General features: G+C 36.9%; 1 protein-coding gene across 1 annotated transcript in view; it reads left to right on the forward strand.

Moving 5' to 3' along the window:
- The window catches only part of ADGB (androglobin), a 141,090-nt gene that overhangs the window by 42,313 nt on the left and 80,229 nt on the right, over nt 1–18,548 (forward strand). Inside the window, 4 exon segments of the mRNA XM_085310817.1 lie at nt 6,605–6,699; nt 9,220–9,394; nt 10,195–10,285; nt 13,351–13,489. Coding sequence (XP_085166943.1) covers nt 6,605–6,699; nt 9,220–9,394; nt 10,195–10,285; nt 13,351–13,489 — 500 coding nt within the window.

Genomic DNA, 18,548 nt, shown 5'->3' on the forward strand with positions numbered 1-18,548 from the left:
TATGATTGCAGAAATTTTCTGACTTGTTCTTGGGACTCTTGTAACAATTACTTTACTTTATGCAACAGAATGCTTTCTTAATGTTAGTGACATGAAAAATATTCATTTCCAGCATCACAAAAGTGCACTATTGCAAGTTTTTACTGTATTTTCACTCAATACTGCTTTAAAGAAATTGTCCTCCTCTTCTTTCTGTAATAAATGTGAATTACTTCTAAAGAGATATTTTACTATTCATGAGAAGTTTATATTTTACTTTTAAAATGGCAAAACCTTTTGTGTTTTTTATTATATCATTTAGTTTCTGTACCTACTTTATGCCATTGGGGTGTGTGTGTGTGTGTGTGTGTGTGTGTGTGTGTAAAATCAGTCACACCATTTATAGTTGCCAAATTGGAGTAATTGGAAGGCCAACTGCAACTGTATGCTCAGAATGTATGCCAAAGTCATCCTGGTACATCAGTTGCTTCTAAGTATTTGGAAACTTCACAGAATCACAGACAGGTTGAGGTTGGAAGGGGCCTCTGGAGAACTTCTAGTCCAACCTCCCTGCTCAAGCAGGGTCAGCTAGAGCACAATGCCCATAACAGTGTGCAGACAGCTTTTGAATATCTCCAGGAAAGGAGACTCCACAACCTCTCTGGCCAACCTGTACCAGGCTCTGTTAACTTCTCAGTAAAGAAGTTTTTCCTCATGTTCAAGCAGAAGTTCTTGAGTTTCAGTTTGTGCCTGTTGCCTCTCATCCTGTTGCTTGGCACCCCTGTGAAGAGTCTAGTCCCATCCTCTTTACACACTCCCTTCCGATATTTAGACACACTGATAAGCTCCCCCCTCAGTCTTCTCTTCTCCAGACTGAACAGTCCCAGTTCTCTCAGCATTTCCTCATAGGAGAGATGGTCTAGGCCCTTCATCATGTTAGAAGCCCTTTGCAAGACTCTCTGCAGTAGCTCCATGTCTCTCATACCTGGGAGCCCAGCACTGGACCCAACACTCCAGCAGTGGCCTCGCCTGGGCTGAGTGGAAGGGGAGTCACCTCCCTTGAGCTGCTGTCAATGCTCTTCCTAATGTAACCCAGGATACTATAGGCCTTCCTGGACACAAGGGCACATTGTTGCTTTATAGTCTTTCATTTTGTAGGGATTATAATGTATAAATACAATTCCAAAGAACCAATGCCTGCTATACCTTCTAAGTAAGTCTGGGCTGAGTTGTATCATCCTTGATGCATTACACCTGCTTGTTCCTCTGTTCATCCTGTTCTGTGGATTCAGCAGAATAACTGGCCCTTCAGCTCATCAGTCAGGGCTCTTCTTGAGTAATTGGCCCTTCAAGCCTGTAGCTTATCATCTGGCCAGGCCCCAAGAAGTTTTTTCAGGCAATTATTACATTCCGACAGGTCCTTATTAGAACGTAATCAGTCATCAGCCTTTTGTTCTGGTAACTGTTTCTCCTTTCATATCTGGGGAATCCATTCATTCTAATAAAGCATTTTTGTGACAGGGAAGTATGATAATATATGCCACTTAGGCCCCTTGTTCCTGTAATAAGCCGCTACTCCACCTCCCATTTACTCTTCTAGACTAATTATTTCTCAGTAACTTCTGAGCTGCTGAAAAAAGAACACTATTCTAGTGAAGAGAGCATTAATTGTGAGTCTGTGCTTCTACGGACCAGCTGTTTATTTTCRCTTAGTCTCACTGTGCCTTGATGCCACTTTTGTAGTTAGGAATAATAACTTCTGTATCACTTTTCAATGTCATAATAGTGTTTGGAAAATATAATTGTATTAAAAAAATTGAAAGACATACGAGTAAAGCTGCAATGTTAACTGTCAGATTCAATTAGATAGGTAATACATATGAAAATTTCCATAAGGTCTTTGCATTTTCCTTTTGCTTGTTCAGAAGAGTTTTTATCATAGAATCATAGAATCAGTAAGGTTGGAAGGGACTTCTGGAGATCATCTAGTCCAACCTCCCTGCTCAAGCAGGGTCACCTAGAGCATGTTAGACAGCGTTGCATCCAGGCGGGCCTTGAAGATCTCCAGAGAAGGAGACTCCATGACCTCTCTGGGCAACCTGGTCCAGTGCTCCGTCACTCTCACAGTGGAGAAATTCCCCCTCACGGTCAGGCGGAACTKCCTGTGCTTCAATTTCTGCCCWTTGCCTCTTGTCCTGTCACAGGGGACAACTGAAAAGAGTTTGTCCCCGTCCCCTTGACACCCTCCCTTCAGGGACTTATACACATCGATAAGATCCCCCCCTCAGCCTTCTCTTCCCCAGGATGAAGAGGCCCAGCTCTCGCAGCCATTCCTCAGAGGACAGATGCTCCAGCCTTCTGATCATCTTTGTAGCCCTATGCTGGACTCTCTCCAGGAGCTCCATGTCTCTCTTGTCCTGTGGAGCCCAGAACTGGACACAGGACTCGAGATGAGGCCTCACCAGGGCTGAATAGAGGGGCAGGATCACCTCCCTTGACCGGCTGGCAACACTCTTCCTAATGCACCCCAGGAGACCATTGGCCTTCTTCGCCACAAGGGCACATTGCTGGCTCATGGTCAATCTGTCATCCACCAGCACTCTCAGCTCCTTCTCTGCAGAGCTGCTCTCCAGCAGGTCAGCCCCCAGCTTGTACTGGTGCCTAGGGATATTTTTCCCTAGGTGCAGGACCCTGCACTTGCTCTTGTTGAACCTCTGGAGGTTCTTCTCTGCCCAGCTCTCCAGCCTGTGCTGAATGGCAGCACAGCCCTCAGGTGTGTCAGTCGCTCCTCCCAGCTKGGTATCATCAGCAAACTTGCTGAGGAGGCACTCCATCCCCTCATCCAGGTCATTGATGCATTGATGAAGAAGCTGAACAGGATGGGACCCAGCACTGAGCCCTGCAGGATGCCACTAGCCACAAGCCTCCAACTAGACTCCACGCCACTGATGACGACCCTCTGAGCTCTGCCTTTCAGCCAGTTCTCAACCACCTCACTGTCCACTCATCTAACCCACCCCTCCTGAGCTTCTCTAGGAGGATGTTATGGGAGACAGTGTCAAAAGCCTTGCTGCAGTCAAGGTACACAACCTCCACTGCTCTGCCCTCATCTACCCAGCCAGTCAAGCCATCATAGAAGGCTATCAGGTTGGTTAAGCAGGATTTCCCCTTGGTGAATCCATGCTGACTCCTCCTGATCCCCTTCTTTTCCTCCATGTGTCTGGAGATGACATCCAGAATGAGCTGTTCCATCACCTTTCCAGGGGTGGAGGTGAGGCTGACCGGCCTGTAGTGGCCTGGATCCTCCTTCTTGCCCTTCCTGAAGACTGGAGTGACACTGGCTTTCTTCCAGTCCTCAGGCACCTCTCCAGTTCTCCAGGACCTTTCAAAGATGATGGCGAGCGGCCTGGCAACAACGTTTGCCAGCTCCCTCAGTACCTGTGGGTGCATCCCATCTGGGCCCATGGATCTGTGGATGTCAAGCCTGCCCAGAAGATCTCTAATCCTATTCCCCTCAACCAAAGGAAAGTCTTCCTTTCTCCAGACCTTCTCCCTTATGTCCAGGCTCTGTGATTCTTGAGGGCTGCCCTTAGCGGTGAAGACTGAAGCAAAGAAGGCATTCAGTAATTCTTCCTTCTCTGTTTCCCTCATCACCAGGGCCCCCGCCCCATTCAGTAGCGGGCCCACATTTTCCCTAGTCCTCCTCTTGCTGCTGATGTATTTGAAGAAGCCCTTCTTGTTGTCCTTAACACCCCTTGCCAGACTCAATTCCAACTGGGCCTTAGCCTTCCTCGCAGCATCTCTACATACTCTGACTGCATTCCTATAATTCTCCCAAGTAGCCTGTCCCCTCTTCCACATTCTGTGTATTTTCTTCTTCTATCTGAATTGGGCCAGGAGCTCCTTGTTCACCCATGCAGGTCTCCTGCCCCTTTTGCTGCACTTCTTACTCGTAGGGATGCACCTCTCTCAAGCTTACAGGAAGTGATGTTTGAATACTAGCCATACTCTTATGTACAAGTAGAGACTGGAGTCTAATATTTCGACTTTTTTTTCAAATGCATATTATCATTCTGCAATATTTATGTAAATCCTGAAAAGCACATAGGTCATTTTTCTGAAGACAAAAAAAAAAAAAAAAAAAAAAAGGTTTTGTTAGCCAAAGCTAATCTGTACCTAACACACCTGAGGAGAAGGATATTAAAGGCCTGCAAGTTTGAGAGTTTGAGAAAGCAGTTATAACTCAACATCAGCTGTTGTTTGCCAAAAAATATTTAAGAGAAGCCTCACATCATCATGAGAAAATGCTTTGCAAGTCTTCCAAACCTTTTTTTTTTTTTTAATTTGATCATTAAGATTTATTCAAAACATAACAATTTTCATCCTTGGTCTTTCTTTTTAATTGACTGCCTACAGCTTTACACAGTTTATGTAGTTTACCTAGATCAATTTCAGTGGTGCTTTCCTGGTTCTCTGGAGACTGCATTGTTTGTTCAGCTTGTGTAGTATTCACTCAGTCTGCAAATGAATTTGCAGAACAGTAAGCATGAAACTTAGACAGCTACAAAAGTCCAAAAATCTTTAACAATTCATCGCAGAATTCTTAAATCCTCACTGGTTAATGTAAATAATAGGCTTTGCTGAATCTAACTGTTTTGTAGTACCATATGTCATAACATTTCTCACCTATAATACAGTTTTATCAAGGCAATTGGTTTTAACTAGACACTGAGTTCACACTAATCAACAGTGCACTTGTTGATTTGCATACATCCTCCTCAGTTTTGGTGCAGTGAAAAATGATCGAGTAATGTTTTATTTTTAAAAGGCTCTGATGTAACGCACAACATCTTTTTATTATTCTAATAGTATTATTAAAGTGAATATCATGTGCCTGGGAGATTATTTGTATGCTCTGATAATTTCTTCAATGCCCTGCAGACATTTTATTTCACAATGTATCTGGGCTGAGTATGACAGCTTTACATTTCACCTGGTGTTTGATGAAATACTTGTGTTTGAGAAATATTTCTCACATGAGATAAGATGGGTATGGCTTGTGGCATGTACTGTTTTGTAACATGTTGTACATCGTAGCTACTAGTGCTGTATTTGTAGCAGATCAGATGTGTCAGCAGGGGACTGAGATCAAACCTAAATTATATTCTTGCTTTTGAGTAAGTTGAAACCTGTAGTTAACACAAGAGCTGTGGTTAACATGGAAATCACAAGCACAGAGAAAGAGTAATTAAGAATCTACTGGGAAGTAACTCTAACTTACCATCTTCTTGTGTTCGATTAGGAAGTTGAATTTCTGGGAAAATATTTAATATGCAGAGATATTTTACTGCTTTGTGAAAAACATATTGCATACCTTCTAAATAAATGGATTTTTTAAATGTTTGATAAATTGTATCTTCCAGGCACTTTTCCTTTTCCTTTTCCTTTCCTTTTTTAAAATTTTATATGCAAGTAGCATTGTTTTGTTCTTTTTCACAAATACAATGCAACTACCTATTCTTAGAGCAAGTTGCAGCTTACTGCTCAGTGAACATAGGAAATAGTAGGAGACAGTGATCTGGCATTTGCGGTGCAGCTGACAGGAACAGCAACAGAACATTCTGATGAAAGACAGGTATCACAACCTATGTTCTGAAATCGTGTTTCACATGCTTTCTCAGATAGCTAAATAAAAATACAGAGAAATAGATACCTTTCTTTTTGAGCTGTTTTTTAGGTCAGACCACAGACTAGTATTTCAAATATGATATTTTTTAGACTTTTAATTTTCCTGAAGGGTGAATGAATTGGCTGTCAGCCAAGAAGCCCTTGACTTCTTTTTTTTTCATTCGGGGATTAACAACAAGTAAGTCTTCCACAGATGCAGGTATGAGTGGATTGAATGGTTGCCTAGTGCAACAGATTTCTATGGGCAGCAAGGTGAACATGGCCGTGCTGCTCTACCTTACCTATGGCAGAGCCTCGGGAAAGCAAGTTTTGCCAAGGGATGTGGGAGAAGAGGCAGGGGGTCACCCCCTCACTCTTTCTGAAACAGYTATCATTATCTCCATTTTTCCATCTCCTTGACAGCAGTAAGAGCATCTCCCAGGTTTTCAAGCACTCTTTATCTCAAAGATCTTTGTCTTTACTTTTATTTGCCTGGCAGAAGTGGCCACAGCTCTGGCTTCTGATCCTTTTGTTAGCAAAATCCCATTTTGCTTTTGCTRCTGAGAAGCCTTTAGCTAGTACTGGTCGATCAGTGTGTTTTCACTTCATCTGTCTTGATAATGTGTACTCTGTTATTTACTCTAGTATCTAGTATTTTTAATATATGAGAAAAATAAAGCAACAATGCCCAAAGCTACCTCTGACCTGTTCTGTTTCTAAGCTGTAGCTTCTGGTGTGTGTTTGTGTTAGAGAAGTAAAATATGTAAAAGTTTCTGATGCTCTGAATAGACAAGGACTAAATGATGTTTTTTCCAGCCATGACTTCTCTTCTGTGGTCTTTACAATAAGCTCCTGTTTTGAATAAAATCAGCTAATCAGAGAATAAATTAAGGTAAAGTATGACAATATTTATTTAATGTTTATTTTGTTTTAAGAAATATTAATGTTTTCTCTCTAGATTCCTTAGTGTCAACCCAGCCACAAATGATAGTGTATGCTAGCTGTATACCACTACATTTGTTTGAAGAGAAGATTTTTTCATTAAGCCAGATGGTAAGATACTGTACTCTCCAGAGAAGAAAGTATTCTATATTATATTATTAAGATGTTTATTTTTGTAACAACTGCATTGTAAAAAATATAGCACAGTAAAACAGTTCCCACATAAAGACTGTCAGTGAAATTTTCTATTTTAGTTCTTCCAAAACTGATCATACATTTTCCTACCATAACAGTGGTCATTCTTCGGTATTACTTGCATATCCTCTGGAATCCAAGAGTTAAAGTCTCTGATTAAGGAGATGTGGATAGAAAATGTATTTTCATGAGGTATTTATGAATGAAAAAGCAAAACTAGTTATTGTAAAAGCTACTTGAAAAACATGAATTAGGAGGGTTTTTTCCAGACTACAGTTCAGGGCTTCTCTGGTATATACTTTCGGATTCATTCTTCTATAAGAAATAGCGTGTTTTTGTACATTTATATCATTAGCATTGTAACTAATGAAAGCAGCTGGAGAATAGTGTACATGCATCGCTGATAAAAAACAACGCTTAAATTTGCACTTAGCCACTCACCCTCCACAGAAAAATATTTATAATATTGGAGCAGGCTTCTTGATTAGATTCTTAATTAGATTTGATTTCTTTACATTTTTAATCAATTTTCACATAATTAAGACATTAAAATTTAAGTTACCTTCTGAGAAAACTTATAGGCTTAATTAGAATAAAGAAAGGACATTTCAAAAAATGGTTTGCAGGTCTTACTTAACTGCAATTAATTCTTGTACTGTTTTCTTCCTTAAAATTGCACTGTGTACTTTATGTTATTTTAAAAACTAGCTTGATCTCTGTGATTTTATCCTATGTAATTAAAGATCTTGGACAATATTGTCTCTTTGCTATTAATGTAGTAATAGTCCTCAAGAAGCAATCTGGAAGCAGTAGCATAAGGCTTACATCTTTCCTGCCACACAACGCCTGGAGTCTGAATCTCAGACTTGGCCTCAGTCTATTAGAGTACAGAGGTTATTGGAAAAGAAGTATGACAGACTAGATAGGATGAGGCAGATGAATCTATATGTCTAAAACAGTATTTTAGTAAAGACTGATAGAAGAATGGAAGCTGACAGAAAGTTAACACAAATGTGTAGTGTATTTCTTTTAGTACAGTGTATTTCTTTGGGGCCTCAGTTAAGAAAGCCTTTTTTCAAGCTTTTTGGGGGGCTGAGAATCACTACACCGATTAGTGTAGTACTTAATTATGGAAATAACTAAAGTTTGGAGGAGTAGATTAATTGTTTAGGATAAGAATGGCTCCCTAGACTCAGTAGAAATTTTGTCATGGACTGCAACCGTGTCAGAATTTCCCTCCAGGATTTTTGCAGTTTCCATTGTAACTGTGCTTCCTAAGGCATATATTCTTGTATATATGTAGCTAGAATTTAATTATCTTAAGCTTACTCAAATAAGATGAAAAAAAATCAGCTGAGTTTCCTCAAATGTGTCTCCTGTTCAGCAGCTACCTGACAGTATCTCCATTATGGCAGCTAGCCTGGTCCTCTTCAGAATTCCTTCCAGTCTCAGATGTTTGAATGTGTGTGTAACTAGTCACTACTSCTATGACCTATCCATATAAATTCTGAGATCAAATGAACTTTATAAAGCAGTTTTGGTTCTAAACATSTTTAATTTGATCCTCTCTGTTTAAATCACTCCAATAATCACAACTACAATCTGCAGAATTTGTAACTATAGWCTCAGGAACATTTTGCAGTGAGCAGGAACAATCAGTGACTTGTTGATAAACATGTTAAAGAAATAAGTAAAGGATGATTTATTTAGCAAGCAACAGAAGGTGTATTTTTAAAATAAAAAGTAATACACAAATATTGAAAAAGAACATTCAATAGTGAAGAAATAACATGCCTAAGTACAGRACCATAATTATTTTAATGGGAAGAGCACCACTCAATGTCCACACTTGTAACTGCTCTTAAGCCCACTGTTAAGGGCTCTGTTATATGGGTCTGTAATGTGTTTTGGAAATTAGCCATTAGATAAAAGACTTAATTTTAATGACATATTGTTTCAATCTGACACTACATTATGAAGATTTCACAAGCTATCAAAAAGACCAGTTGTTTTGAGAATTCTGCCACTTTRTAAGGACAGCATACTGTAAGGACTATTCTTCAGAAAAATTATTTAAAAACATCTGTATTTAAAAAAACTGGTGTCACTCTTCTCTTTATTTGTTCACTCTGCTTCCCATGTATGTCTCTATATGACCTAAAAGCATATGATTGTATAAATAAGTTGAAAGAAGTGATAAATCTGTTACAAAAAAATTAACATTTATACCTTTCTAAGTATTCCATTATACATTTTCTGCTGAATATCAATCTTTTTTTAGAATGTTTTTGGATAGTATTGTCAGGTGAACTGTTCCTGTTTCATTAATTATCCTAAACCATTAGCTGCTTCTGCGTGCATGTTGTTGGTTTTTGAGAAATGGTTGATAARAAAGGAGAACTGTCCTTGGTCAGATTATCTTTCCGTGTTTCGTAGGCTGATTCTTCAGAGAAGTTGAGACAATATGGACTTTCCCACCTATATAGCCATCCTGTCCTAATTACTAGGACTAGGTCCTGCCCTCTGGTAGCACCACCAGAACCACCATTGGTTCCTCGCTGGAAGCTTTTCCGTCAGAAAAAAGAAACTRTTGTGACATCTGAACCTCAAGGTTTGTCTACTCAAACCTCCAGAATAAATTTTGTAATTACATCTGAATCATTATAAACATTCCAGGATCATATTTACAGTCATCTTCTTTTAGTTTCTTTTTCTTTTTTCTCTCTTTTTTTGGGGGGTTATTTTTGTGTGATTCTTCCCCTCAGCTCTATTATTTTTTAGATACTTTGGGAAATACCTCACTGAGTCCCTAAAAAAGCTCTCTACTCTATTAGATCAAATTAGGATGGGGTATGATGAGAGCACTGCAGGAGCTCTCCGATGCAGAGCCATGAAAGCTTCTAAACACCTTTTAAATTTTCGAAATAGTGACTAGTCCTGCTGTAAAAGTTCACAATTTTAGGAGTAAACACTTGTTTTAGACTTGTCTACATTGTATAATATTGTTTTATGAGTAGCATGAGGTAGCATGGATATGAAAGCTTTACATACATGCCAGTAAAATATACTGGAATAAGAAACAGATGAAATTAGAAAAGGCAGAATGTGCTACTATAGTTCTGAGATAGCTTGGATATCTTTACATATAGGTTAAGCCCACTTTTAATACTTTGCAGGCTAAGGATCAGAGTGTTCAGCACTTGTTTTTTCATGATACTTCATCTAAAGCCACTCAGATTTTCTTTTCCATTCAAATGTGTGAGATGATACTTAGAGATTCTTTCCTGAAGTCTTTTTAGAATTATTTAGAGTGACTATGCCCAATGGAAATTATCTGTCAGGGAAAACTATAGTGTTAAATAGTAGTAAATATTTCATATGAATATGTCTTTAATAAACCTTTTTTTCCAGAGCCTGTAATAAAGAAATCTGAAGAATATGTTGAGATTGCTAGCCTGTTTTTGAATTATAAAATCAACATTCTCACATTACCAACAGATATGTAAGTATCCAATGTAGTTTCAGCATTCACATCATACTGTCAGTCAGTTACCCTGTAAAAATACAGTGGCTTATTTTTATCATTGTCACAGGGAAAAACTGCTTGGTTGATGTATTTTAAAGCTCATCAAGATCAAAGCAATCTATTGATTTATTGGTGACACATWATTAACTCAGGTGAACTGAGCATACCTGAGAAGTGGATCCCTTCTTGTTGCACCCTGCACTGACAGTCCTCTGGCTAGATGCACGCTCCGTGGGGTATCCAACAGCCAACAGCTCTGTCAGGCCTAGGCAGAGGTTGTCATGCTGGCAGGGTGACCTCTAGTAGCATCAGAGCAGGTTTTGACTATTGCTCGTTCTGCTCCGAGGTCTCTCCCTGCTGTTGTATGTTTTTATTATTCTTTTATACCTCTTTTGCAGCTGAATCCTTTTGTTTCAATAGCTTCTATGTAATTCCCTGGTTCTGTTTAATCTGTCTGATTCTGATCTTTAACACCAACAGTTTGGTGCAAATGCCCTCACAGACCATTTTGTGTATTTCGATCACAGACACTGTRTACACTCACTTTCCTGTCTTAACAGCTGCTATTATCTAGGCCGTTTTGCTTAGGATGGCCATGCAAGCACCACTGTATACCTATACTACCTAAATTTATTTGCTGATGTTGCTCAATGAACTGTGAACATTTCACTTTGTTGGTAGTCACAGAAAAACCTCTCAGCATTTATTTAGTTTTTCTACATTGTCTTGAATGCATGAAAATTTTGTACCTCTGAATCCTTATTCCTCCTGAAGTAGAGTAGAATAATAGAATTCGGCATAAAATTGTTTGAAATTATTCATGGAGCAAAAAACATTGTAATCCCAATTTACTTTTGCTTTCTATTACTAGTTATTGGTCGTTCTCAGTTCTTGCAAATAGCACAGTTAACTGCAGTCAGTTAACTAGACTGAAGAGAAAATCATTGAATGGCTAGTTAGTACTTATATTGATTTCAGATTGATTGCATGGAACAATACACCATTAATACTATCGATAGTTGAATTTTTGTGGATGTATAAGTAAAATTTTGTCTACTGATACTTCATTATGGTTGTTACAAGCAGCCTGAAACAGTTTAGCTGAGCTCATGCTCAAAACACAGCTTTGCATAAATGCCCTATATTAAAGACCATTTGGCAGTCTTAGAAACCATTGAAAAACAGGGTCTTCTAAGAGCGAGTCTCAGGCAAGCAGTTTCGGAAATTGGTATATACATCACTTCTGGTCAGTGTTCAATATTCAGCATAATCCATTGCTCACAGACAAGAGAGGAAGGATTACCATGGAGTATATCAGGTCCCTGGTTCTTTTTCCTGAGCCTCATTGCATAAGTCAGTTTATTGTCAAGCTTCCRCCAATAATACAAACATTCAGTAGAAGCCACTAGAATTACTTATCATCTCCTCTCTTTCATTTTGATTGAGCTGCTAGCAGACGAAGCAAGGAAGTACCATGTACTGAAAGAGCATTGAAATATCATTAACATGAATGAGCATTCATGTTATTTTGGAGGATATTTCTTTTGTTGAACCAGAGTCTGGTGTGTGCATTGCTGGGGGTATGTCTGGGTGTGTTTTCACCATGTATATATCTTTTCGATAAGTACCTCTCTAAGTAATCTAAATAAATTATGTACCTGACAGGCTCTCCATTTCGGTCATAGTAACTGGAAGGATGTATAATAAGCCAGTTAGATTTTTCTGAGCAGCAGCATTTGTCCATGGAAAAAATAAGCTCAGAATATTATGGAATAATCTGGGAATATCGTAGCTTTACTGATACAGTTGCATTTTACTGGTTAAAAATACATTACGTATTACTTACTTTTTTGTTTTCAAATCATAGGATTACATAAGAACACATAAAAATGCTTTAAGCAATACCCATAAGTTTATTAAAATAATAAGTGAATAATAATTAAAATGCAGTATTTGTATATTAACATAACTATGTTTTCATATTTGATACATTCATGGTCCACTTATCCCATTTTGTCAAGGACCGTTTACTTAATGTGCAAGTTTCCATGACAATCAGCTAATTTAGTCTTGTGATCTAATTAATAGGTAGTAAAAAAAAAAATGTAGTGAGAATTAGCATTTTATTAAAGTAATATATCTGCCTAAATAACATACGGTACTTAGACTCACAATTGGGACTGAAATGGTTTTTAAGCTCTTGCTTTTATTCTAATCAAATATTTTGAAACACTTGAAGATAATTGTGATAGCATTACTGCTGAAGATCTTGATCTTTCATTATATCAGCCTTTTAGAAAGCAGTAGATAAAACATGCTTACATTTTTCTCTGATCTTTATTGCTATAACAAAACAATTACACATTTACATCTAATTGAAATGTGTGCAACATTGTTTTGATCTATTTCTTTGGATTTGTTTAACAAGCAAACAGTACTTCATATTTCTGTCGGTTATTTTTACTTCTGCCTCCACTGAAGTCGGAGACAAAGCTTCCATTTCTGCTGCAGAAGTAGGCTTTACATAGGTTTCCTTGGTTTTTGTGTGTTTTAGCTGTCTGGTCGCCATGGAGATCAATTTTGACAGAAAAGACAAAACTATTCCACTGACAGAACCCATTTTTTTGCCTTGCCTCCATTTGGGTGGTATACTTCTTTAGTGGGTTTTTTTTTTTTTTTTTGGCCTAGGAACCATAGAAATTTACTGTCTTCTGACTGTGTCATCTAGCTTTGCTCAGCACACTTGGGGCCTGTTTTTTTTGAGGTTTAGTTAAGAGGGCAACAGTTCAGGTTTTTTAAGCATAGATATGTGTGTAGGGGTAAGCCAGGAACAATAAGGAACATATTGTCAGTATGTCAACTATATTGCCAGTAATGTTAAGGAATATAAGGTTTTATGCTGCCCTATAAAGCTGTCAAAATAAAGGAGGCCTAGATAATTTTTGACAAAATATTCTTTGAAATAGTGGTTATGAAACCTGTGGTTTGAAAGGGAATATATGGATTAATGCATTTGAACTTTCTTTTATTTTATTATTTAGTCACTTCTCAAAGGCTACCGTCAAAAAGGGATTTCAGTCCATGTGCTTTCTCCCTTCTGTTACTGAAAATGATGAAAATGAAAATGACATTAATGTGGATATGAATCGAAGACGCTTAAAAGCAGAAGATAATTCTCAGGTAATAATTTTCCTATTTTTTTAGCGTGACCTAGTTTTATGTTGCAAAGGATAGTGAAAGACAAAATAGAAAATATTAAGTGCTCAAGTATGCACTTTTAAAACTCTTCTTAGTAAACTTTTTCTTTCTCTTTTTTTATGCCTATCCTTTTCATTTTATAGTTATATTGAGGCCTGCTGAGTGGMGAATGTTTACTGGCATTTTTCATTTTAACGTTTTTTCATCATTTATTCCTCAGATACTTACAATGCTATTACTAACACTATAATATATTTTGAATTTACTCTTTAAAATCAATTTGATGTGGAAAACCTTAATAAGATAGTCACATGCCTTTATAAATAGTTGTGTATTTCATGAATCAATTAACTGTATTTCAACTACAATGAAGAAGTATCTAGGCACATGGCTACTGGAAAAATGTAAACTTTGTAAATACACACCTTAAAATTCCATCTGTGTTTCGTTTTTAGTTGAAAGACTTCAGGCTAGATGTGAAAAGGGAATTAAGGCCTCAATGCTGAGTTTGCCTGCCCTTAAATTTTATAATCCTTGGCTTCTAATAAAATCCTCAACCATTTCTCCCTGAGCAATGCAGTGGGAGAATGAAGTTCCTCAGAACAGAGTCACTAAAGCCAGCACACTCATCAGAGATTGCCCGCACAAGCCAGGGAGATGCCCCAACAAAAGGGAGGTGGCATCACTAGCACTTGACAGCTCAGAGTAGATGTCTCCACTGTAGCTTACTGAGATAGGTAAAATGAATCTCACCCCAAATCTGTATAATATTAGTTGGATGACTTTTGGCAGATCTGTCTAACTACTGATATTTGTTTTTAAAGTGGAAGGTACTTCATTATTTAGATGTGCTACCAAAGTCTGCTTTTAGATAAACCTTTAGCAACATGTTCAATGTGGGATTTAAATCTTAGATAACAAACAAAGAAGGAAACTTTTAAATTGATAGTTTCTGAACACTAACCCAGAGGATGCAAGATATTGTGCAGCGTGAAATCATTCACAACTTAGAGAATTAGACTGAAATATTCAATAGCTGCAGAGAAACAGAGCTCCGCTGATGTTATTGTATTTGCACAACTACAGAAGAATCCAMCATATCAGCAACCGTATCTCTTGAATTTCATAGCTATTGCAGCAAATATTGCTCATCTCTTTTATTTGCAGAAAAAAAAAGATCTAGCATATGTAGAAATGCCTTTCAGTGGTACTGTACTCAGTATCTGGATCTGACTCAATAAGTCAGTAAACAGATATTGGGGAAGACTTACTCTCAACTTGTAAATGTTCACTGCGATTCTCCCCATTACATTTGTTTTCTATCCCAAGAGTGAATACTTCTTCTATATCTTTTATGTTCAATGTGATAGCAATATAGAAAGCAACTTAAAAGAATCTATAGAATTTGTTCTTCCATAGTGCTGTACTCAGAAGGAAAATCAGCAACAAAGTCTCAAGCTCAGTCACAATGCTGCAACAATGATGACCCAATTATTTTAAAAATTCTGCTGTCCCTTTCTAGGATGGGGATAAATGGGATAAATGAGATAATATTTGCAATATTTGATTGATGTACAGTGACTGCCTGTAGGGTTGTAAAAAATATTTGAAAACCACAGACATACAGTTGAAGATAGTATTAGGTATGTTTATGAACAAAGAAAAGATAATAAGCTTTTTATGAATTTTGAAATGAAAAGAAAATCACTTTGTACATAACACTAAGATTCCCCTTTATGTATTTCCTCTTCGGAGCATATTACAATACCATATGAATTCTCTAGATCTGAATTTCAATTGTTTTAAACTCTTTTATATCTACTGTGTATACAGTAAGTATACAGGTGGGGGTATATTATTGGGTATTTATGAATTAAAAATAAGATAATTATGCAGTGAAGGAGAATTCTTTGCAATAGAATACATTGTTAACTATTCTGTATTTTGTGTACACTCTATCCACAAGCAATAGTCTTTTTAATAATTGCAAGTCATGAAAATCATTACAAAAGCAGCAGGGTAAAAAGCTGTAAGTAGCTTCTTACACTATATGATAATTGTTAGTTGTGTGACTTCAGTCTCTCTAGCTGTACAAATATAGATATAATTAATTACAAAGTGATAGACATCGATGTGCTAAAAACGTAACAGTAGTTTGGAACATCACTTTGATTTTCTCCTCTAGTCCATGGATGTAAGAACCATTCTGATTGTAGAATACTGATCTGCCGCAGTAGTGCAGGGCAAGTATGGAAACACATGAGACACAGAAATTGATAAAAATTTAAAGGTAGGAAGAAGACATGAGTGTGAGTCAGACTGAGTGTAATCTGATTCAAACATGAAATGTAAGAAGTTGTGAGCAGCTAACTGACTTACACTTGGATACTTCCTTTTGCTTCAGTTTTAAATCTCAGCTRAAAAATGTTATGATAGCTGAAATAAGTAAATAGAACTGCATTCATACTGATTGCAGAAGTAAATTACATTTTTAACTTGCTGAATAATTTTATTTATTCTAAATATCAAAATCTTAATCAACGGAAGAAAATCTCAAAGTTATAGGGATAGTACTGTGATGTTCCTTGTGGGAGAGCTTTCTTCTCCTAACTTTAATATTTGAAATAACTGTAAATATCTACACCATCATTTCTTTATTTTAAAGCAACTAATGGTTACAAAACAAAACACTGAAAGAGAAACTTTGAGATCTCCAGTTTACTATGTTATTGCTGATCTGTCGGCTTTCATATTGTAGTGTACGGAATATGAATAACTACCTCCATTTTAAGTGTGATTACTATTTGGGAYAAGTCTGTGCTTAAAACCTTTGAGATAGATTTGGTAGATCTTTGGAATGTAGCACTTTTATTGTGTCAGATCCTCATAAAGTTTAAGTTGGTATATCTCAGTTCACTTCACTGGATCTGAAGTTACAACCACTGAATATCGGTTCATGGTTTCTAATGTCCATGGTCACAGAAACAGAGGGTAGTGATATCTGAAAAATAAAACTTAAGGAATATGCCTTCATTGAAGAATATCAAATTGAAAGATACAGCATTATCCCTCCTGTCCCCGAAATATTTATGCCAAGGAACAGACATTTCTTCATTATTGATTTTTTCATTATTTTCTCTTTGAATTTCCTATTCCCTCTGATTTTGCAGTTCTGAAAATTTTGTGGATTTATAATTAGAAGAAATCTCTTTTTATCTCTGTTTTTGTAGATAAAATGATCTTGAATCACCCTGTTAATAAAAACATATATTTTGAGAAAGAGTGTTTTTAAAAAACTCCATGACTCCCAGTTATTTAATGAAGAGGCTCCCTTTTTATTCTTCTTTAAGAAAGGAAGTGATTTTATTTATGCAAGATGCATTCTGCCACGAGGAAGTAGATTCCTGGCTTATTCTCTTTAGTTGCAAAAGTTTCTTCACAGAATAAAGAGCTTCCTGATCCAGAAGGATTTCAGAAATTTATTTTTTCTTTCATTTTTATTCCTTATTCACTTTCAGGATCAAAAAAAGAAAAAAAAAAACAAAAGGCTCATCAGGTATAAATTTCACAGTATGTATTGTAGTTGTCTAGAATAGTAATTTCAGTAAACTCTTAATAGAGAAAGATGATCCTGAGATAATATTTCCTTGTAGATCTGCCATTCAAAAGCCTGCTCTAATATTCTTCATCATAATGAGTTCTTTAATACAAGATAACTCCAAATATATTGAGAAGAGGAAAGGTTTTTACCTTCCGGTTTGAGAAAATATTGAACAGCAACAAGGCAAGGAAAAGTTAGTTCAAATATGTTTCTTGTCAGAATTTGCCAATGGCTATTAAATATTTTAATAGACTTACCTGATTACCATCTCCAGAAGTCCTAAGCAGGATACTCCCCCTTGATTTCTCTTTGTAGCTTCTTCAAACTCATACTCTCTGGCATTGCCCCTTTCTAGAGCAGAAGTATTAAAATCACCACTCTTTCCTCTTTATCTAAACACAATACAGATGTTCTTAAATATTCATGTTTACCTCTTCTTTTCCTTACTTTTAGTGTCATTCTTATATATGGAAGCTCAGTCTTAACCTTCTTCTGCTTTACTGTTCATGTCAGTCTCAGTGTTCTCTTTAGTTTGCCAGCTGTGGGTGTGCTTTTTCCATGTTCTCCGTATATATTCCAGCACTGTTGTGTCGTAACAGTCTTTCTCTTGTCCTCATGACTTGTTTCATTAATCTAGTGATTTAGTATTGAGTTAACAAGATGTCTAGATAGACAATAAAAAAATCTATTTTCTTGAATAATGACATATTTTAGAAATGATTTTGATCTGCATATGATGAAGATTCCCCACTTACTTTTTCAGGAAAAAGAAGTGCACAAGAGATGTGAGAAACTTGATTTAGAAGAGGGACTTGGACCCTCATTTAGACGTTTGTGGTATAGAGAGAATCTTTCTGAGTGGGCCCATGGATATCCACTTATACAGATTTTGACAGTCTCAAAGCAGAGACTGCATAAAAGAGAAGATGAGTTGATAATCCAGTATTTTTAAGCCATTCCTACACCTCAGCCTGTGCACATCTTTCAGGTCTTTAGCTATTCTTACTGTTGAACCACTGCCTTATCTCAAAAGCCATTTTCATTACCCTGTATCACATCTCAACTAAAATGCATTCAGTGAAAGCAGTAAACTCATGAGTAAAAGAATGTGTCCAAATGACTGTAAATTTGAAGCCCTTTGGTAATCTACTTCTCAGGCCAATATCAAGCCCAAAAATTTAATATAGAGTTGGATCTTAAGAGACATTTTAGTCTTCCATTTTGGAGGTAGTTTTAAAATACACTTTTAATCATAAAAATAAAGTATTTGAGGCTTTATTATTTCACTTGCAATTAATTATAGCTGAAGAGCTTATTTCTGGAGAAAGAGAATTTCCAGAAAAACTGATGTGAAAGGCTTGCCATGCATCATTTCTGCAATATAAAAGGATACTAGTTTTACAAAAATAGCCTGTTATTTGGTGAATTTGAACAACATAA

The sequence above is a fragment of the Rhea americana genome, unplaced genomic scaffold (genome assembly GCF_003343005.1).
Source record: "Rhea americana isolate MKP2758 unplaced genomic scaffold, rheAme1 scaffold_108, whole genome shotgun sequence".
Classification (NCBI taxonomy): Eukaryota; Metazoa; Chordata; class Aves; order Rheiformes; family Rheidae; genus Rhea; species Rhea americana.